At 37.9% G+C, this 23,751-nt stretch overlaps 1 protein-coding gene across 8 annotated transcripts in view; it reads right to left on the reverse strand.

Annotated features, from left to right (window-relative positions):
- Positions 1–21,392, reverse strand: part of AHI1 (Abelson helper integration site 1) — a 219,739-nt gene extending 198,347 nt beyond the window's left edge. For 5 of the 8 annotated variants that reach the window (XR_009404471.1, XM_059400775.1, XM_059400774.1 and 2 more), the window contains exons 1-6: positions 21,121–21,390; positions 20,676–20,738; positions 16,285–16,352; positions 14,593–14,717; positions 5,939–6,498; positions 3,530–3,711 (exon numbers count right to left, since the gene is read on the reverse strand). Coding sequence is in view for 7 of the 8 variants with exons in the window: in XM_059400775.1 (XP_059256758.1) it covers positions 3,530–3,711; positions 5,939–6,498; positions 14,593–14,717; positions 16,285–16,294 (877 nt within the window). In the remaining variant the exon portion in view is untranslated. Of the gene's footprint in view, positions 1–3,529; positions 3,712–5,938; positions 6,499–14,592; positions 14,718–16,284; positions 16,353–20,675; positions 20,739–21,120 lie in introns of all 8 variants that reach the window. The other 3 variants (XM_059400772.1, XM_059400771.1, XM_059400778.1) reach the window with 2 other exon arrangements.
- Positions 21,393–23,751: the final 2,359 nt, after the last annotated feature.

Below are 23,751 nucleotides of genomic sequence, written 5' to 3' on the forward strand. Positions count from 1 at the left end.
ATAGAGGAAAAAAGATACTCTCTTCCATATATGGTACTAGGTCAATTATATACTCACACAGGAAAAAAATGGGCCTTAACCACTACCTCTTACCATATTCAAGAACCAATTTCAGATGACCTGCAGAGCTAAATATGAAAAGCAAACAAAAAACTTTTAGAAAAGAATAAATACAAAAACATCTTCAGAACTTGGGAAAGATTTCTTATACACAGAAAGCACTTACCATCAAAGGAAAAAATGGATAAATTGGGCTATATCAAATTTTAGAATTCTGTATTTCAAAAGATACCAATAAGAGAATAGTAAAATCCAGACTGGGAAGATGTCTGCAGTGTGTGTGTGTGTGTGTGTGTGTGTGTGTGTGTGTGTGTCTGTACCCAAGAAAAGACTTATGTCTAGCTACATAAAATATTCTCACAAATTTCATCAAGAGCAAAAGCTTCTGCACAGCAAAGGAAACAGTTAGCAAAACCAAAAGACAACTGACAGAATGGGAGAAGATATTTGTAAACGACATATCAGATAAAGGGCTAGTATCCAGAATCTATAAAAATCTTATCAAACTCAATACCCAAAGAACAAATAATCCAATCAAGAAACGGGCAGAGGACATGAACAGACATTTCTGCAAAGAAGACATCCAGATGGCCAACAGACACATGAAAAAGTGCTCAACATCACTCAGCATCAGGGAAACACAAATCAAAACCACAATGAGATACCACCTCACACCAGTCAGAATGGCTAAAATTAATAAGTCAAGAAATGACAGATGCTGGCGAGGATGTGGACAAAGGGGAACCCTCCTACACTGTTGGTGGGAATGGAAGCTGGTGCAACCACTCTGGAAAACAGTATGAAGGTTCCTCAAAAAGTTGAAAATAGAGCTACCCTACAACCCAGCAATCGCACCAGTGGGTATTTACCCTAAAGATACAAATGTAGTGATCCGAAGGGGCACATGTACCCGAACATTTATAGCAGCAATGTCCACAGTAACCAAACTTCGGAAAGAACCTAGATGTCCATCAGCAGATGAATGGATAAAGAAGAAGTGGTATATATATACAATGGAATACTATGCAGCCATCAAAAGAAATGAAATCTTGTCATTTGTGACGATGTGGATGGAACTAGAGGGTATTACGCTGAGCGAAATAAGTCAAACAGAGAAAGATAATTATCATATGCTCTCCCTGATATGAGGAAGTTGAGAGGCAATGTGGGGGGTTTTGGGGGTAGGAAAAGAATAAATGAAACAAGATGGGATCGGGAGGGAGACAAACCATAATCTCACAAAACAACCTGAGGGCTGCCAGGTGGAGGGGGGTAGGGAGAGGGTGGTGGGGTTATGGATATTGGGGAAGGAATGTGCTATGGTGAATGCTGAAAAGTGTGTAAACCTGGCAATTCACAGACCTGTACCCCTGGGGCTAATAATACATTATATGTTAATTAAAAAATTAAAAATTCAAAAAAAAATTCTCACAAATTGTAAAAGGCAAACAATTCCATTTCTTGAAAGTATACACGAAAGACTTAAACAAGCATATAAAATAAAGAAATCCAAGTATGCAACAAACATGAAGAAGATTCTCAACTTCATTAGTTACCAAAGTTTAAAGTAAAACCGAAATATCATTATACATTATGAATGGCTAAAATTTTTAAATACTGAGAATATAAATGTTAGTGAAGATGTAGAGCACTAGAAGTTCTCAAATACTGCTAGTGTCATCAGTTTGTAAACCAACTCTGGAAAATGGGAAGTATTTATTAAAGTGAAAAATATTCATAATCTCTGACAGTGACCTTCTCCTAATAAGATGCTCAACAAAATAAATATATTAGAAAGCAATGGAGTACTTTTTCAGTTTTTCTTTAGATGCTATATTTAAAGGATCACAGCCATGTTTCCGAGTAGTGTTTCCTACCAGTGAGTAGTTCTGAAAGACATAGGAACTCCATAAATAACACTATGCTTTAAAAAAAAAAAGATGCCCCCCAAATGTATATATATGCTTGCCAGAAGACATGGCTAGAATATTACAGCTTTATTTGTAACCACCTAAAACTAGAAACAGCTCAAATGTCCATCAGTACAATTGGTAAATTACTGCAGTATAGCCCCACAATGGATATCCATACAGTGCAAAAGCAGAACTGATAATGAATAAGCTCAACCGCAAGCAACACAGTCTACATCTCACAAAAATAATTTTCAGTGAAAGAAGTCAGGCACAAAGAGCACAGTATTTCTGATTCTATTCACATCAAAGTAGAAAACCAGGCAGAAATAAACTGTGTTAGATGTCAGGATAACATCTACTCCTGACGGGCAATGAAAGAGAAGGGACTTACGGGGTTTCTGGTGCTAACAGTGTTGTTTCTAGATTTGGATGACGATTTTATAGGCATGTTCAGTTTGTGAAAATCCACTAAACAGTATGCTTGTAACATGAACACTTTTCTATGTGTGTATCATACTTTAACAAAGGTTTTACAAATATACTCACAGGAACCACAAAGCATCATCAATTGCATATCCAATCAATAACTACCATAAATTCTAAAATTGCCTACTTTGGTCCCCATTTTTGGTCAATTAAATGGAAATTGAAAAGAATAAAAAGAATATAAGAAGTAGGAAAAAGGCAATAACAAGTAAAGAAAAATAAGAGGAAAGAAAGAAAATGAGTAAAGAGGAAGACACGAAGCAAGAGGGTGGGAAGGAAAAGTGGGAAGGAAAAAAACTGAATCAGGCTGAGGACATAGGAAGACAATCACGTGTGACAGAGGGTTGCAACCTTAACATGTGAAATGTTTATTAACTGCTGACCACTTAACACTTTCAATAAATATGAGTCTGAATTATTTAGGGGTTTGAAACTCAATAGTATAAAGAAATCTGTGCCACAACAGCAACAAAGTTAATGTTATTCTAGGATTCAATTAAATTAAGTCAAGAATTAGAGATCACTTACATAATATTGACTGATCAAAGAGACCCACAGTTACAAATAAATAAATGTCTTAACATACATGAATCTAAGAACAAGTGCCACACACAGGTGGCCCTTGAACAATGCCAGGGTTAGGGGTGCCAACCCCCTGCACATTTGCAAACCTGTGCTTAATCTCTGACTTGCCCAAGACTAATATCCTTCTGCTGACCAGAAGCCTTACTGATAACATAAACAGTGGATTAACATACATTTTACATGTTACATGTATCATATATTATATTCTTAAAATAAGCAAGCCAGAGAAAAGAAAATGCTGTAAGGAAGTCATAAAAAAAGAAAATACATTTACAGAACTTTACTTTTTTATAAAAAAAAATCAGTGTAAGTGAGCCTGCATTTCACAGTTCAAACCCATGTTGTTCAAGGGTCAACTACAGTCTATACTGGATTTTTAAAATTATAGTCTTTGGGAATAGATCTTCTTTAGTTTTAAGGACTCAAAGTCCTAGAATCAACTTATTTCTACCAGACATGTTTTTTATTTAATTTGGATAACAAACCTGTTTTAGCCTTCTTTTTCTTTTTTTTTGGTTTGGATTTTGTGTCATCTTGCATGCTGTCTTCTACATTGTCTTCCACTGAGCTTATTTTCTCATCTTGATGAGAATCTGAAGTAACTGTTCTAACTGGAGATTCTTTCTTTTGTTCACTTTCAGCTGTGTCATCAGAGATGGTCAATGTACTGCAAATACAAACCAAGTATAAGCCATTACAAATATAATCTTCTTCTTCTTAATGATGCAGCAAACTGAACAGTGAACAGAGTCAAGGATAATCTTAAAATCAGTATTCTTTCCTGCTAGGGGATACATATATTATATTATGCATTAAAATGGTGAACTGTCATATTAGGTATCAATAGGTATTATTTTATATTTGGTAATGAGTTATATACACCTGAGCCAAATTAAACTTGAGCTCTAAACTCCCAGAAAAGATGAAGTTATATATTTTATGAGCAGTAAATCTGTTTTTCTACAGGACTGATGAAAGCATCCTCACCGTGTTGCCAAGTCAATGATTAAGGAACAAATTTCTAAATTACCTTATTTAAAAGCAAAAAAAAAAAAAAAAAAAAAGTGTTCTAAGTTTGTTCTGCTTTCAAGAGGCTTCAGATATTCAACTTTTGATTTCTAGATAACAATTAATTATCTTTTCCAGGGGTTGGTGTGCTACCACATTTTCAGAAGGCCATTATTAAAATGAAAATGTGTTATGTGAACTAATAAATGCTAAGGAGTAGCAGCCTAGAGTTATACTCATTGTAGAGAAAAAACAAGCCTATTAAAGTTTGTAATTTATCAAGTAAAAAATCTGCACCTGAATAATAAAAAACTGACTTCCAATATAGTCATATTTTTTAAAAAGAGGTTGAGAAATAAAAAGATGAGAGAAATATTTCAAAATAATAATTCCAGAAAGCCATACTGTTTTATCACATCACCAAATACTATTATTTAAAGAGAACTACCTTTTGCATGCCATGGTCATGTAACCTGTGGTTTTATTTAAAATTCATGAACTCACATGTAATAGTAAGTATGGCTTACAAGTTCATAACAGATATGGTAGCTGTAAGAAAAACTGAAGGTATACTGTGGCAAGTAGCCCCTAAGATGGCCCTCAATGGTCCTTGCCTCCTGCTCTTAATATATTTGTTGAGTCCCTTTCCTTGATTGTGGGCTGGACCTAGTGACCTACTTCTAATAGACAATATATGACAAACATAATGGATGCCACTTTGAAACCAAGATTAAAGATTGGATTCCATAAAGACTATGACTCTCTCTTTCTCAAAGCCCTTGCCCTGGGGAAGCAAGTGGCCACGTTGTGAGTAGCCCACATGGAGAGACCCATGTGGCAAGGAATCAATGTCTCTGGTCAAGTCAGTCAGGACCTGAGACTTGCCAAGTACCACAGGAGTGAACTTAGAAGTGGGTATTCCAAGCCTTCCAACAGCTCTGTCACTTGCAGATCCTACTCCAGCCAACCCTTAAGATGACTGCACCCCCAGCTGACATCCTGACTGTAGGCCATGAGAGATCCTGAGTCAGCGGTACCCACTTAAGCCATGCTCAGATTCCTGATCCACAGAAACCGAGACAATAAATGTTTGTTGTTCTGCTAAGTTCTAGAGCAGACTTTTTGTGCAGCAACAGATAGTTAATATATATAGTAGCAACTCTTTTTGCTCTCCTTTTGTTACCACTAGTTATCTAGCTTTTGGTAAGAAGGGAATTATTTTTGGATGAGGACGTTAGCGAAAACTCCCTGAAGGCCAGGGCAAAATCAAATACAGAAAGAGAGACATATAAATATAAATACGATCACAGAAGCACTCACACCCCAAATGCAAACATGTATGTATAAGCACCATATATAGAAAAAAATAAGTATGCTAAGTTGCTTATAATGATCACCTTTAGATGGTTAGGTTACTTTCACCTTCTTTGTGTATGTTCTACAATAAGCAAATATCATTTGTATAATAAAGAAAAACACTATATTCATTTTTCCAAATAGGCATTTGTAACTCCAAAAAGGGAGAGAAATTGGGTTTCTATTATTTAATAAGCAGATGTAAATATTAAAGGGTAGAGACTTTAGAACAAGACTGCTAAGGTTTTGGCTTAGCTTCATACTGGTTCTGTGACTTAAAACTTTCAAGTTTCCTTATCTGCAAAATAGGGTGATAGTGTTACTATTCCTCATAAGGTTGTTACAAGGCATCAGTAAGTTAATTCTTATAAAGCAGTTAGCACATATTAAGGTGCTATGGAAAGTGTAACTTGTTATTGTACTGGTAATGTATCCACATGAAACATTAAGAATTTTCTTAGTGTAACTACAGGTATCACTCAAAAGCTGAGAATACTAGAGGACATTTTATATCTGTCAATGCAAAGTACCTTGTTTCAGCTTTAGACGACATTGAAACTTTCTTTTTTTTCTTTATTTTTTTCTCACTGTTCAGTTTGCCATCATGCAATGAGGGATCTGAGGGAAAGTAAGTCAACTGTTCTTCGAGTTTCTTTCTTATTTTCTTCTTAATCTCCTTCGCCATTTCTTCAGCTACTTGAAGTTGGTACAATTGCAACAGTTCTTCCTCCTCATCTAAATTACTGTTTTCTCTTTCTTCATCTACCTTCTTGCTCTTCTGATGAGCAACACCTGGCTGTGGCCTGGTCCGTGCTTTCTGATGTGTGGAATCCACCTTCTTCACAGGAGTTTCCAGTTCCATTCCTTGTGCAGTCATCTGGAATACTGTTTTCACCGCCTTTTTACTTGTCTTTCCTTGCTTTTCTTCCTCTACACTAACATCATCTGGATTTTCAGGCGTTGACTGAGGATTCCTTAGTTTACTTTTGGTGACTTGCATGCTCTCCTCTGAGTTATCAATGCTCGTAGGACTTACATCATCACCTCTAGTTTCTTTACTTTTTAGAAGATTGCTTCTAACAGTGTCAAGCTAGGAAAAGAAGGCACAGTAACAAAGTTTCAGCCAAGTGCAATTCAGTGACATAAAGATAAAGCACAATGATCAGTGTTCAGTGTAATATTGGGAAAATAATTTCATTTTTTCACTTGAACACACTGATTGCATTCTAAACCATCTCATTAGCACAGGCCTAGTTTACGCTCTTGGCATTTCTGAGAGTAACCTCAGATTAAATGAAATAATTAACATGGAGAAAAATACTTAATGACTTTTCAGAAGTGAATAAATTGCTCACATCTCAAATGTTAATTTTCTCTTTGGCAGAATGATCCATACTGTAATTATAAGATATTTGAGAAATTGCTAAAGGAGCCACAGAGTTAAAGCATTTCAGGTTTCCCAACAGAAAACACACCCAGGTCATTCATTTTGCTCATAATTATACTGTAAAATCAAAAGTCTATAATTTAGAATTACCCTACAATTAATCCAAATACATCATTGAAAATGCTGCCCAATATTAAATATTATCAAATTAGGTCAAATGACAGAATAAACACACCAGTATATGTTTCTCTAATCAAAATTATTTTAAATGAGATTTTTTAATAAAAAAGGCTAGATGCAGCCACTCTGGAAAACAGTATGGAGGTTCCTCAAGAAGTCGAAAATAGAGCTACCCTACAACCCAGCACTGCACTACTGGGTAGTTACCCTAAAGATAGAAATGTAGTGATTCGAAGGGGCATGCACACCCAAATGTTTATAGCAGCAATGTCCACAATAGCCAAACTATGGAAAGAGCCCAGATGTCCACCAACAGATGAAAGGATAAAGAAGATGTGGTATATACATACAATGGAATACTATGAGGCATCAAAAAACCCGAAATTTTGCCATTTGCAATGACATGGATAGAACTAGAGGGTATTAAGCTAAGCAAAATTAGTCAGAGAAAGACAATTATTATATGATCTCACTGATATGACGAATTTGAAAGACAAGACAGAGGATAATAGGGGAAGGGAGGGAAAATGAAGCAAGACAAAACCAAAGAGGGAGACAAACCATATGAGACTCTTAATCTCAGTAAACAAACTGAGGGCTGCTGGAGGGAAGAGGGGGGTGAAAGGGATTGGGTGGCTTGGTGATGGACATTGGGGAGGGTATGTGCTATGGTAAGTGCTATGATTTCTGTAAGACTTATGATTCACAGACCTATACCCCTGAAGCAAATAACACATCACATGTTAATAAATAAATAAATAAATAAATAGGTAATTTGTTACAGAACACCCCCCCCCCGCATATAAATAAATAAATAAATAAATAAATAAATAAATGGTCCACTGGAGACTGCTACTATTGGGTTAAGCTTCAAAGAACTAGCATACATAAAGTGCAAGCTTTCTGAAATATCTACTAAAAAAAATCATAGGTTTTTAATATAAGAATCTGTATTTTTAGAAAATTTACTTTTAAGATCTTGTAAGGCTTTTATAGTTTCTGTATATGAAATGCTTATTAATTTTTCTGTTCTGCCGTATTTTCTGATGTGTTTCTAGGCTATAACAGATGATTTTTATATACTTGTTCACTTTCAATTGATTGGCACAGATAACATTACTATTTGGAATATCAAGTATAAGTCCTTGCCCTCCTCACTGGGAGTCATACATTGCTCACACTACACACTGGTGAATCAAGGAAGCCATACCGTTCAGCTGTCATGAATATATGCTCCGGAGTCATAAGGATCTGGATTCACTACTTACTAGTTGTAAGATCTTGGGTAAGTTCCTTAATCTCTCTGTTCTCTGATGTATACTCACGTGACAGGATTCCTGTGAGATAAGGTGAAGTAAGTGCGCAGAGCACTTAGCATAGTCCCCGGCATGTAGTAGAGACAAATATTAGGTGAAGAAAAGCTATGATAATGCTATTTACATTTCTTATCTAATTATATTTACTAAAATTTCAAAAATATTAATTATATTCTTGAGATAAAGAGATCTTTCCTTATGGATCCTGATTTTGAAGGAAGTACTTATTGGTGAGGTATCTTTAGGTCATCAGGGGACTACCCTCCATTCTCAAAGGGGGTCCTGGAAGCTCCTGAAATCATACACAATAAGCCATGTGTATGCACCTCAGAAGGTACATAATTATCACTTACATGAACATCAAATTATTTTTCAAAAATCACTAGTATCCTCTTTCTAAGTAAAATATTACAGCTTTTCCCCTTACTTTTATACAATCATATGGTTTTCATTCAACTTATTTGTACTGATTTACTGATGCTGACTTAGCCAATTTTTAAGATACTCTTTTTAAAAATTAACTGATTTATTAGTTTATTTGAAAGAGAGAATGTATGCGTGCATGGGGGGCATTGGGGAGAGAGAGACTCTTAAGCAGACTCCATGCCCCACATAGGGCTTTTTTTTTTTTATTTTTTTTTATTTTTTTTTTTAAAGATTTTATTTATTTATTTGACAGAGAGAAATCACAAGTAGATGGAGAGGCAGGCAGAGAGAGAGAGAGAGGGAAGCAGGCTCCCTGCTGAGCAGAGAGCCCGATGCGGGACTCGATCCCAGGACCCTGAGATCATGACCTGAGCCGAAGGCAGCGGCTTAACCCACTGAGCCACCCAGGCGCCCCCACATAGGGCTTGATATGGAGCTCATGACTCTGAGATCATGACCTGAGCAAAAACCAAAAAGTTGGACCTCAACTGACGGAGCCACCCAGGTGCCCCAATGCTATTCTTGAGTTCTTAGGGAGAAAACCTATTTTGGCTGAGACAAATATTTTCTCAACATAGGGTTAAATTTCTTTTATTCATATTTATTTAAGTTTTTGTTTTTTCAATATATTCATAATTGAGAAAATTCTGTTTCTTTTTAGATTTGTATATACTTTTGCCAACTTTTAAACTTTATGTCATTTTGTTTGATCTGTCAATGTTGCAAGCTAAACACCTGACATTTTAAAAAATTTTAGAGCTTGCTTTCTGAAGTAGGAAGCTTAAACTGTTTACATTTATTTTTATGATTAACTTCATTTTTTTTTTTTTAAAGATTTACTTATTTGAGATAGAGTGTGCATGCACAGGGGGAGGGGCTAGAGGGAGAGGTAGAGAAAATCTCAAGCAGACTCCCTGCTGAGCACTCCCTACAGAGCCAACCCAGGGCTCCAGCTCACCACCCTGAGATAATGACCTGAGCTGAATCAGGAGTCAGTCATTTAACCAACTGAGCCACCCAGGCACCCCTAAGAGTTTATTCTTAAATTTCTTTTTTCACTACCTTTGTTTCTTTTTTAAAAAGTCTGTTGTGGTCAACAAAACAATTCCCATGGAATGGGAGAGGATATTGGCAAATGATAGTACAGACAAAAGGTCAATATCCAGGATCTATAAAGAACTCCTCAAACTCAACACACACAAAACATATAATCATATAAAAAAAATGGGCAGAAGATATGAACAGACACTTCTCCAATGAAGACATGCAAATGGCTATCAGACACATGAAAAAATGTTCATCATCACTAGCCATCAGGGAGATTCAAATTAAAACCACATTGAGGGGGCGCCTGGGTGGCTCAGTGGGTTAAAGCCTCTGCCTTCGGCCCAGGTCATGATCCCAGGGTCCTGGGATCGAGCCCTGCATCGGGCTCTCTGCTCAGTGCAGAGCCTGCTTCTCTCTCTCTGCCTGTCTCTCTGCCTACTTGTGTTCTCTGTCAAATAAATAAATAAAATCTTTAAAAAATAAAAAAAATAAAACCACATTGAGATACCACCTTACACCAGTTAGAATGGCCAAAATTAGCAAGACAGGAAACAACAAGCATTGGAGAAGATGTGGAGAAAGGGGAACCCTCTTACACTGTTGGTGGGAATGCAAGTTGGTGCAGCCACTTTGGAGAACAGTGTGGAGATTCCTCAAGAAATTAAAAATAGAGCTTCCCTATGACCCTGCAATTGCATTCCTGGGTATTTACCCCAAAGATACAGATGTAGTGAAAAGAAGGGCCATCTATACCCCATTGTTTATAGCAGCAATGGCCACAGTCACCTAACTGTGGAAAGAACCAAGATGCCCTTCAACGGACGAATGGATAAGGAAGATGTGGTCCATATACACTAGGGAGTATTATGCCTCCATCAGAAAGGATGAATACCCAACTTTTGTAGCAACATGGATGGGACTGGAAGAGATTATGCTGAGTGAAATAAGTCAAGCAGAGAGAGTCCATTATCATATGGTTTCACTTATTTGTGGAGCATAACAAATAGCATGGAGGACAAGGGGAGTTAGAAAGGAGAAGGGAGTTGAGGGAAATTGGAAGGGGAGGTGAACCATGAGAGACTATGGACTCTGAAAAAGAATCTGAGGGGTTTGAAGGGGCGGGGGGGTGGAAGGATGGGGGAACCAGGTGGTGGGTATTAGAGAGGGCACAGATTGCATGGAGCACTGAGTGTGGTGCAAAAACAATGAATACCGTTACACTGAAAATAAATTAAAAAAATTTAAAAAAAAGTCTGTTGTGTTCACTTGTTCAGTTCTTTCTTTCTCTTTCTCTTTCTTAAGATTTTATTTATTTATTTGATGGAGAGAGACACAGAGAGAGAGAGGGAGCACAAGTAGGGGGAGTGGGAGAGGGAGAAGCAGGCTTCCTGTCCAGCAGCAAGCCAGATGCAGGGCTTGATCCCAGGACCCCGGGATCATGACCTGAGCTGAAGGCAGATGCTTAACGACTGAGCTACCCAGGCACCCATTTTTCTTGACATCTGATGACTCTGAAAGTATAATAATCAATTTTACATATTACTTGTTTCATTTATTTTGAACTCCAGGATGAAGTAACTTCTGACTACACTTTAGGTAAAAGTAATCGTTATAGGACTTTTTTTTGCTCTGCAAGCTAGGAAAGATTTGCCCAATGTTTTAGAACAATGTTCCTGTTATCTCACATTATCACAGGTACGTTATGGAATATGAATCTTCAGTAATTATTTTTGGCACAAATAATAAAGTCCTATATGTTTAACTGGTCTCAAAAGACTCAAGCAGATATATTTTCAGACCATATATTCTTTATTCTTACATTCTTAATTTTTGATTAATGTTTCTGGAAATGGTACTACATATTCAAATAATACACATTCAACAGTTTTCTTGTTTTCAGGGAGAGAACACTTATAATAATTCTCTGTTCATTCTCATGTTCACTACTGACCTCACAAACAACTGACACTTAGGTCATTGGATTTCTTGTGATACAATTTTCCCCTCAATACTATACAGATATTGCTTTCTTGTCTTCTGGGTTTAGTGTTTTCTGAGAGAGGCCTGAAATGCACCTGATGTGTTTTTTTCTGTTGAGATACTTGCAAAATTAACTTTTCTCCTGAAATTACCAAGTTCTAAATATAGTTCTCATTTCATAAATTTTACCCAGAATGCAAGATAGACTCATCTCCTCCTAGATCTTTCTGTTAATCTCCAGAAGGTTTTTTTCACCATGCTCTTTCTACTGTTTCTGCTCCATTAGCATTGTCTGGGAACACTTACTTAGAGGTCAAATATTTCTATAGGTTTTCATTATTTACTTCATTTTAGTTTTAGCCATTTCTTCTCATGGGAGAATGTCTCACATTTATTTTCCTTATCACTAATTAAGACTTTTCCATGGTACCAATTCTACTGTTTTAGGCTGAAGACACAGTTTTTAAAAAGCAACTAAAGGCAGAACACGGAGAGACTATAATTTTAAATCCCCCTTACTCTACTGCTGGCTTTAAGGCTCTAGCAAAACATTTAACATCTTTGTTAAAGTGGTTTTTATGTCCTGATGTTTATAAAACCTCTCATGCAAAATAAGAGTCCCACTACCTATGTTTCATGATTAACATGAGAATCGGAAACAGCATTTGCAAAATTCATATCACAGTACCTAACAGATTATTGAAAAATAATGTGAATCTGCATTATTGTGAATTCTCTTAGTATAGCCTTTCCTTGCTTCCTTTTCTTATTTCAGCCAGCTCCCCTTCCAATCTCACCCTGCCTGTTCTGTACATGTTTTTGTTCTGATGAGGTCCCATCTCTTCATATGTTATTCAGAGGTTCTACTGGGTTATGGTTAAGAGAGTGGGCTCTGTAGCCAGACTGTTAGAGTTTGAATTCTGGTTCTGCCACCAACTATGCAAATTCAGGCAGTTATTCAACCTCTCTGTGATCCAGTTTCCTTAATTTAAAATGGAATAAAACCTCATCATTTCATGTTATTAAAAACTAGTGAATATACATAATATGTTTAGAAGTGCTTGAAAGATAGGAAGCACTGTTATCTAGTAAATAAAAAGAGGTTTACTTTATTTCCTAAAGTAAATCATTTCAAAAATATTTTGTTTTCCTCTAAGTCTTCCAGGAATAGTCCCCTTCTTTTGAGCTAAAAAATCTCTTCCTATTTTTTCTTAGGACACTCATCTCTGATAAAGGCGGCAACTGAATGGCCTACTAGGTACCAAAAGAGGTGAGGTAGATTATCTTTAGTCATCTCACATTTGTGTGTTCCCAACATCTAACTGGACAATAGCTAAATGGACATCTCCTCTGCCCATTTTTTGGTTATCCATTCAATTGAGCATTCCTGGCCTAAACAGCATCTAGTTCGTGCTCACAAAGTCCAGTTCAGAAAGCCCAGTAAGAGAAAACATGAGGTTCTACTTTGACTGAGTCCTTAAATATATACTTTTGTTCCCACGATTTTTTCTGTTTTTGTCCAATGTATATCACCTACCCAAGGCAAGGGCATATGCCAATATGCAATGTTCCATCCTCCATATCCCACTACTCCCTATCATACTCATACAAGTACCACAGGGAGAAGCACATTATACAAATGCGCAGCATCCACTATGGAAGACCTAATCTGCCCGATTCCACCAGGAGTTCTAAATTGGTATGCAACAGTAAACAGCTGTACTACAAACCTCTCACATGTGTGCAGCTGGATTCTGGCCAGGGTTAGTACTTATTTTTGTCTCACTTGAGCATATATACTATCATGTTGATGGCTGCCAGAGAGAATATTAGAATGAAGAGGTCACATGGAAAAATTCAGAATAGGGTAAAATCTGCAACAAGTAAAATATAAGCTATACATAACTCATAAAACTCTAGCCAAAGAAATACTATGTACTATGTACCAATTTCCAGAACATGCATGAAGTTATTTGTGCCTGTGTGTGTGTCTGTGTGTGTGTACATAACAGATTATGGTCAAAGGAATAAAAGGTCCAACTAATATAGCAAGACAGGTCTGAAGAGTGAATAGTACATTAACCGTGGATACTATTACAGACTCTATAATATTATGTAATCAGATTGTAGTCAATTGTTGATCTGTTTAGTACTATTGAGTTCAGCATCTTTAATCTCTTCAGCTTTGCTGCCAAAAACTGTCATTTGAACGTGTACCTCAAATACAAAAAGATAATTACTGCCTTCAGATTCCAGTGACTTCTCCTGGTTCTGCTGGGTAGAATCAGATCAATCAGTCTAAATAAAGACAAGCCGTTGAATATCTGAAGTAACATATTACTCCCTAAATTCTTCACAATTCTGGATTAAAAAACCTTCATTTTCTGGGCGCCTGGGTGGCTCAGTGGGTTAAGCCGCTGCCTTCGGCCCCAGAGTCCTGGGATTGAGTCCCGCATCGGGCTCTATGCTCAGCAGGGAGCCTGCTTCCTCCCCTCTCTCTCTGCCTGCTTGTGATTTCTCTCTCTGTCAAATAAATAAATAAAATCTTAAAAAAAAAAAAAACCTTCATTTTCTTTAAAAGTGTGTACTATGTTGGCTACTTGAGTTTGCCCATTCTCTCAGCACTCTCATCATTTTGTCTACATTATTTTGGTAGCACAGCACTGAATATTGAACTCAGTACCCCAAGAGTCATACAGATTCTACCATAAGCTTTTTATACCCTGTGCTATTGACTATAACATAGATATACTATTTTCAATTTCCAAAGTTCCTCAGAATTTTAATATCAAAGTCATAATTTCATGCAGATATATAAGTCATCATTATCAAATGATCAATTACTCACTGCAATTTTTTCTCCAGATTTGCCCATTTTTTTCTTCAGTTTTTTTCTTTCATCAGTGAGCTCACTGTGGGTCTTAAGCAATTCCTCAAAGCGAACTTTGGTTTTTACCTTGGCTTCACTCTCCACTGCAAAGGTAAAGACTCCTGTCATTTTCTAAACAACTCTATGACAGCAGGTATCTGCTATATGCTAGCAGATGTTAAAGAACATAGTCTTGTAAATATCAGCATGAGTTCTTCAGCTACGTTAGAACTAACCAGTTCTTCCTTTGTAAAACTTTTCTTTTGGCTTTGTGACACCACACTCACTTGAATCCCTCTTACCTTTTGGGCTACTCCCTTTAAAAGTTTCCTTTACTAAGTTAATTTTCCACTTGTGACTCATGATAGCATCTACCACTGTTAGGTGGCCTTAAGCAAGTTACTTAACGACTCTAAACTTCATCTTTGCTATCTGTAAAATCAGAATAATTCTCTATCAAAGATCATTTGCATGAAGAATGGCTAACAGTTGCCTAGGCAATAATCAGCATACCATAAATACAAAAAGCCAAACGTTATTTTTTTTTCTTTAAAACATAAGTCAGATCATGTTATTCCCTTGCTTAAGACCTTGCCAGTTTCCCACTTCACTTAGGACAAAATGATTCCTTCACACGCCCTACAGGGTTCTCATTTCCTGGCCTGCCAACCTCTACAGCTTGAAACCAAGAGAAACAGCCCCTTAGACCCCTACATTCTAGCCATTCTGCCCTTCTCACTCCTCCACCAGAATAAGCAAGCTGCTTCTACCTGGTGTAAACTTCCTCTAACTTCTCAGCTATCTGGTGTTAAGCTGCCTGTTCAAATGTTGCCTTAAAAGTGGAACACTTCCTGACAATCTCATCTGAATTTCCCCATTCCTCACATGGCAGACTGTTCTTTTTCTTCACAGCACCTAACACTGCTCGAAACCGTATAATTATTTGTATATCTACACAAATAATTACATTGTCTCTGTCTCACCCACTACACTATGCTACCATCCCTACTATTTTCATGAGCTCTAGCACAGCGTACTTACTCAATAAACATGTCCTAATGCTGAATAAATGCTGAATGAATGAAAGATTGCCCCAGAGCAGGTGATGGCAGATTACGGCCTACAGGGTAGTCATTTACTCTTATACATAAAAAAGTTTACTGAAACACAGCCATGCCCACTGTGTTAAGAATTCTTATGGATGCTTTTATGCCTCAGTGGCACAGGTGAGAGGTTGTAGTAGAGAATAAACCTAAAATATTTACTAGCTTTCTCTTTATGAAAAAGTTGCTAAAACCTGCTCTAGAGTAAACAGTCCATTTTGATAATAAGGAAAAAAACCTCACCATTGTTGTAATGATTATTTACCTTATCCAGTGAAGTCCCAAACTGCCATCTAATACATACTAACCTTAATACCTAACATTAAATAGAAAATTGATAAAAAACATAAAAAACAAAATAAGAAAATAAATGGAAAATTGATTAAAAAACATAAAAAAATAAGAAAATAAAATAAATAGGAAATAGAAATCAAACTATTAAGTATCTAATTGTAGTATTTGGTTTAGTATTCATTAATAGATCAAAGAACCCCTTAAAATAATTCAAATTTTAAAATAAGTAAATAAATAAATTGTATTCCAGATATAAATTTCATAAAAGTCTTACCAGTGGGCATCTCTTAGCTTTATGGAGAGCACTGAGTTATAATGTAAAGCAATGACTCAATCAGGATCCTATTAAAACAACGAGAATTTATTTGTAGTAGGGAATTTGCAAATAAAAAATTACAAAACATTTTTCACACAAGATTATGTGATGATTTGTCCACTACCTCATCAGGTTTATACCAATAAAGCTAAATTCTCTTATCCAGTCTTATGTATATGACTTAAAGTACATATGATTAGTTTAGGGTCTGAAGAAAAGTAATGAAAACTGGATCATATTTGAATAAAATATGTATATGAAACAAAAACTTTTAAAAATCTTGAAAGGCAATATATATGTACTTAATATGTTAATGTACTTTAAAAAGTGTTTTAAGTGAAAAATAAACATTTCGATGTACTTTTAAGAAAACAAACTCCACCCAAGAATTGACTTTCCCAAGAGCATACACTATTAGATTAGTAAAATATGCTTGTAGGTAGCATATTCACAGACAATGCATTTAGACACTTTTGTACCTGCCACTAAAAATGTTGCAGTAGAAAAGGTTAAGCATAAGCATTTGTACTATCTTCCTCAAATATAATGGGTGTGTATTATTACATATCAAAACCAGGGATAATCTCAGGATATGTATTCCTAAATTTCCAATTTTACTTAAAGATGAGGGTGTATGTCCAAAACAAACATATTAATGTCCACATTAGAACACAATATTCACACATTTTTAAGAATAAAGCAGAAGACTGTTAAAAAAAAAAAAAAAACATAATTTGAGTTGGCTGAGCAATTATCTGTTAAAGCTCCAGATCCCTGGGGATCCACATTCTGGTTCCTCTAATATCATGGGTACTCTGGACAGAAAAGTCTGAGAAAAAAAGGCTAAAAAGGTAAGAATGATTATACACATATACCTAATTATATGGGTTAAGTCATATAACAATTTTCTGGTACACAGACAAAATAGATAGAACTAAATTCACACAGTAAAGACTCCTGTGCTTTATGGATGGGAGCCTGAATGTATTCTTCCTAGTAGATACATACCTAAGAAGTATTGGTCATCTACTTTCCAATCTATTAATTAATCTATTAATCCCCAAATTATTAAAGAGAGAAGATGTAAGCCTAAGTGTATCAGAAATTGAAACCTGAAAGCACATAAGTAGAAAAAATATAAACCAAAGGATGACTTTTTATATATTCCGTGGTCATTCAATATATAGGAAAACAGCTGAACTATATGACTATGAGTTACTAAGAAAAGTGACTTACTTATATTCAGCTTGATTTGCTTACCATTAAACAAAAAAATTATAGTAATTATGGTATTTTAGACATTTCAGAAAGATTAAAAACTACTGTCAGTGCAGGACAAAGAGTCAAGGATGATTCTCATTTTCTGCAAATAGAATACTTAGGCCAGTAGTATCATTTTTTGGAATACAGGACAAGTATAATGGATAAGTTTAAAACCCAAGTCCTGGAATTAGTCTCAATAGTTAATTGTGTGACCTCACGCATTTGTTTCCTCATCTGTAAAATCAGTCTACCAGTATATATTCAAAAGGTTGTTATAAGGGTCAAATGATTTAAAATAATGTCTTAAAAACAAATAAAACAAACCAGTGAACATCTGTTACAACTGTAATACTGTAATAGATACTTCTTATGGGTACACTCGATGAGCTTAGTGGGGCCTGTTGAGCTGGGTATCTGAGGGGAACTAGCCAGCTACAAGCACTGGCTCAGTGTCACACCCCTAGATTCAAATCCCAGTTCTACTTGCCAGTAAATTAACTTCTGGACCTCGATTTCCTAATCTTTCAAAAGAGAATAACAATAATAAATCACTCATAAAGTTTTTGTACAGAGTAAGTGAGAATATGCAAATAAAACAGCACAATGCCTGGAACATGGCAAGCCCTTTGAAAATGACAGCTATTACCACTGTATATATACATACATGTTTATGCATATAATCAGGTTGTTTGGTAGGCATTAGAATATAGTAATCCAGCAAGGAGGCTAAAGATTTGAGAACTAGGGTTTATATCTGTGGTGGTTTCAGGGAAAAAGTTCCAAAGACAGAATTCTGGAAGCCCAAAAATAAAGCAAAAGGACATCAAAGAGAGAGGTGAAAGCTCGAAGAGAGAGGTAACCAAGGGAAAGAAGTTTGTTGTTGTTATTGTTAGAGAGAGACAGAAAGAGACAGAGCAAGTGGTGGAGGGGAGAGAGAGCAAGCAAGGTGCAGAAGGAGAAGGAGAGACAATTTCAGGCAGGCGCCATGCTAGATCTTAGGACCCTGAAATCATGACCTGAGCGGGTATCAGGAGTCAGAGCTTAAGCAACTGAGCCTCCAGGTGCCCTTCAAAGAAAAAGAAGTTTAAGAAAGAAGTTTTCTATCACTGTGTGGTACCAAGTTGTAGAGTGTCCACTGGATCTACAGTCCAGTCAGCAAGTCACATGTTTGCAAAGCTGTTTGTGAAGGGGTGGAAATCTGGTGGCAACAGGTGGAGAGATGAATGGGAGGTGAGACCCATAGAAGAAACATGTGGCTAATTCTTTCCACGATTCTGCTTCCTACTGACTTCCCTCACCCTCAAAGGCAGGGACATGATACAGCAGCTTTGAGGGATAAAAAAAACTATGGAAAGATTTTACTTTTTTTCTTAAGATTGTTTCCATGCTTCTATCACCTTATCCTTTTAAAAAATAAATCATCCTCTTCATTGCAAGCAGAAAAAATGTACTAAAATACAAATGCAATGGTATCATTTGTTTAAATCTCTTCACTAGATTTCAGTCACTTACTGGAAAAAAACTGGAAGTCCATACCATGGGGGGGGGGTGGTGAAGGCTATTTATGAAATGACTCATTCTCCAGCCACAGTTCCACACACATTCTGAATTCTAACCATGTGAAATACTTATAGGCTCTCAATTGTGCCAAATGCCTTCCTGCCTTTATACCATTACACATCCACCTCTCTCTCCTGAGATATGCCCTTCTTCTGTCACTCCAACAAACTCTTAACTATCCTTTAATGCTAAATGCAGATTGTGTCTTCTCTGGGAGCACTCTAACCTCAAGGGGCGGTTAAATACTTTTCTGTGCTCCCACAGTGCCTTGAGCTCCATACCTCCCTCTCTACTTCAGTCCTTTATTTTCACCCTGGTAGAATGTTTTATGACCCAGGAAATTAAAATGGTACCTACTTTATTATAAGGAGAAAAGGAAATACTGAAAAGCAAAGTGATCAGCACAGTGGCTGGCACACTGTAGGTGCTCAATAAAATAACTTTATATCTATTATTATAGCACTAAATATAAGTGTGCAATAAAATAAAATACATCAATACAATACATAATGTAGTGACATTATTTACTATTACTTAGTAGTTCAATGCACAGTTGAACAAACACTAATACTACTTAATATGGCAAATACATTACAGAAATAATCATTTCCAAACAATGTGTCCCATAGCAAATACATTATAGAATTAATGACTAATATTTGGTTAGTAACATCATTGGCAAAAACAAGGTCAAACTTAAAATGACATCCCTGAGCCTCATATATATGATTTTTTTTTAAGATTTTATTTATTTATCAGAGAGAGAGAGAGACAGAGCGCGGGCACAGGCAGACAGAATGGCAGGCAGAGGCAGAGGGAGAAGCAGGCTCCCTGCCGAGCAAGGAGCCCGATGTGGGACTCGATCCCAGGACTCTGGGATCATGACCTGAGCCGAAGGCAGCTGCTTAACCAACTGAGCCACCCAGGCGTCCCTATACGATTATTTTAAAGATTCTCCCTCACAAACCCTTTTATAAGAGACACTGAGAAATACTCACTACGAAAATTAACAATATATTTCATCTCATTTTTCTTTTTCTCTAAACATCTGATTACCGGCCAATAAATGTCTAAAGATCAAAGGGAGAAGCAGCAGAGGCTTAGATAATTCACCCTTTAGCTGAATTTTATAGCATAGGAAAAAAAGAAACTAACGAAAACCCTGTATACATACTTGAACTGATAAATCAAGATACTCTCCATAAACAAACAAAATTCTAAATATGCTTTTAAAAACTTTTGGTATTTGGATTTTTCAAATACTTTTTGAAATTTCCCAGAGTTCTCAGAACGAGCAATCTCTTCCTTGAAACTCCAAGCAGTAACAGCAAAATAAATAATGCAACAGGTGAAAAAAATTGTTAGCATCCTTTTCTCAAAAAAAGTAAAAGCCATACACTGCAGTTTGTTTCCACAGTACTGCTGAAATACACCACAGCCACTGGTAGCGATTCTAAATAGTGCACTCTTTTTTCTGTTTGTATACAGATCGACATGACTCTTACAAACGTTAACATACTTATCACCTTTTCTCGGATGTAATTAAGAAGGCATTTCACAGGTTCGAGGTTCAGCACCAAGCTGACACCCTACAAGGAAATAAACGTATTTAGTGCGTGTCTGAGTTACATGCTTTTAAGCCAGAATCCGGAGTGGGAAAGGCAAAGCTTGCATTTCCTCCACGGCGGATCTGGACACCGCGCGGAGGACTCAGGAGACAGGAGCCCAGGGAAGGGAGCGGGAAAGTACTTAGAGCTGTTCATTAGGAACTACCTCCCAGGGCTCCAAGGCACTGGGCGGGTCAGCCCGCGGTGGCGCCGCACCGCCCCCGTCCCGCCCCCCAGCGCGCCGCCTCCGCGCTCTCGGAACTGACCAGTGCCCCCCCCTAGCCGCCGCCCCCTCTGAGAGGGCCCAGGCAGGCCAAGAACCCGGCCCGGGCTCCCGCCACCAGCAGGCCTGCAGCGTACTCACTGAGAACAGAGTCCAGAGCGGCCGACAGACAGTCCCGCCGGAGCCGACACTGGGACTGTGCGAAGCGGATCCCTACGCCGCCGGGGGCGCGAGCCGGGAGCCAGGCACCCGCGTAGCCACCCTAGCCGCCAGCCACTCCGACTCTGAGAGCCCACCGGGTGGTGCAGTACGGGCGCCGCCCGCTGACGTCAGTGCCTGCCTACGCCGCCGTTCCCACGACAACCGATGCTGCCCGAGCTCCCGGCCTGGACCGCTGCGGGGCCTCGACGTCCCTCCACGGCCCCGCCCCCGCGCCGCCGACTCCGGGACCCGGAGCTGCGGCAGTGTCGTGCTTGCGGAGGTGGTGCGCGCGCCGCAACCGGGGGCCTTCAGACTGCGGTCGGGCACGCGCTCCGGCGGCCGCGCGCGGGATTCCTCGTGCGCCTGTAGGAAGCGCGACGCCGCGGTCCCCCGGAGAAAGAATTTCCCGTACCCTAGCGCCAGGGAGACCTGCGAATACGTAGGGTCTGAGCCCGTCCGGTCGTCACCGCCGAGAAAGTGTTTTCAGAACTGGAGCCAGCGCTGGAGAAAAAAACCAGAGGGGCCAGAGATAGGGAGGCTGTCGTGGAACCCGCCAAGGCCGAGAAGCGTGAATGAGGCAAAGCAGCAGGCACGCCACCTCCCAGGCGATCGCGCCCACAAAATGAAACATCCCTTTAAACGCGGAGAATAGAGTTGTACTATAGACCAAACCTTAAAGAAAAAAATGTTCGTAATTCGTGTGGCGCTGAGTTATCACACCAAATGTTTAAAGCAAAACAACAAAACAAAACAAAAACCCTCATTTTTTTCCATACCCAGTTCTCCCTCCCACTTTCTAATTTTTGCCACAGGCGCCATTTTTACCTCTGAGTCACCAGGGATGGAAAAATATGAGACAGGTCCCTCCCCAACTCTTGAATTTCCTGCAGTTGCGGTCATACACTGCACCATAACCTGTTGCTTAGTTTGCAAAGTGAGAGTGTTAGCATGTTTCTTCAGAGGCCATCTTTTCTATTCGTATTAGCAAAACCACACTTTACAAAACATATTTCATTTTCTTTCTACAAATCCTATGAGAATTCAGTGAGAAATACCATCAATCCAAAGCATCTTAAACCGTTCAATTTTTCACCCTAGAACCTACTCCTGTTTCTGGATTTCTATTTTGGTTTAAGCAACCATCATCCTCCCCGTGTTGTAAATGCCTATAGAGCATCCTAAATGCCTCTTAGACCAAATTATATCCATTTTCCTATCTACTGTCTACTAGTGTATAGCCTATCTATCCATCTTGACTGGGGCTGCCTCATGCCAGCTTTCATTACTTCTAACTATTCTTGTGAGAGGCTTCTTTGCCAGTCTCCTGATTCCAGGTTTGATTCCATAATGCCATCCTCCATACTGCTACCAGAATGACCTCACTAAACATGTAAATCTGATAATGCCACGGTCCTGAAAATTCTTCAAAGGATTATCTGTAAGAGAAAATTTAGTTACTTTGCCTAAGATATAAGATACTCCATCTGCCTGACTAGTTTCTTCTCTCATTGTCTCTTTTCAGTGTTATGCTTCGGTAATATTAAATTATGTGTACTGTGCAAAACAGTCCATACTGTCTCACGTCCCCTTTCTTGTACCTATTGTCTCCTCTCTCTGAAAAATCTCTTCTTGTAAACTCCTACACCTCCATATGTCTACCCAAATGTTGTCTATACTTTGAATCCATCTATTTCGTTTTTTCCCTAGGGCCCTCAGCTAAAGAGATGTAAGGAGCAATGAGCAGGTAAGGTAGTGCCTAGATCTTGGTTTCTAAACACCATTTTCTACTAAAAGGAACTAGAGCCGCTTGGGGAAATGACTGATTCAGAACAGTAACAGGGGAAGTACAACATGAGCCTGAAAAACCTTGTTGCACCAGAAATTAAAGACGTTTTCACAGAATAATGGAACATATGAAAGGGACACAGAAACCAGCTTGAAGGAGCCTCCATTGGCCACATCGGGGTCAATATGAGCACCATTATAATAATGTTAATAGATTATGATCTGCTGAATAAAATAGGAATACTTGAGTCTATACTGAAATAAAAGCACGAATATTTTTTAAATGGGCATAAAGTAACGCTCTTCCTTATAATAAGAATATATATATGTATATATATTCCTTATATGCTAACTAACATATGTAGCAGGAATGATATAGGTAGAAATATCACCATTTGGCAACTATTATAGTAAAAATTGACTTAGCCAAGAGTCATCAGTGTATGCTAAAACTAGAGTGTGAGAACTTTAAGAGGAACATAATGGTCTCAGAGTATCTCCTGGCCAAATATACTAATCACGAAGGGAAAAATAAAAACTTAACAGTGGAGAAATCTGGCACTGGTAAGCAAAGTTACCATTCCCAGTAAGAGGACAAATCAACATTGTATACCACATTGTTTCCATTGTATGGAAACAGACAATTGGAACACACTTTTGTGATGCTGCTGCCAAAATATGCTAAGTGAGAATCTAATCATGAGGAAGGATCAGACAACCTCAAACAGGGACATTTTTACAAAATCATAGATCTCTACTCTTCAAAAGATTGTCAAGGTCATGAAA

The sequence above is a fragment of the Mustela nigripes genome, chromosome 5 (assembly GCF_022355385.1).
Source record: "Mustela nigripes isolate SB6536 chromosome 5, MUSNIG.SB6536, whole genome shotgun sequence".
Taxonomy (NCBI): Eukaryota; Metazoa; Chordata; class Mammalia; order Carnivora; family Mustelidae; genus Mustela; species Mustela nigripes.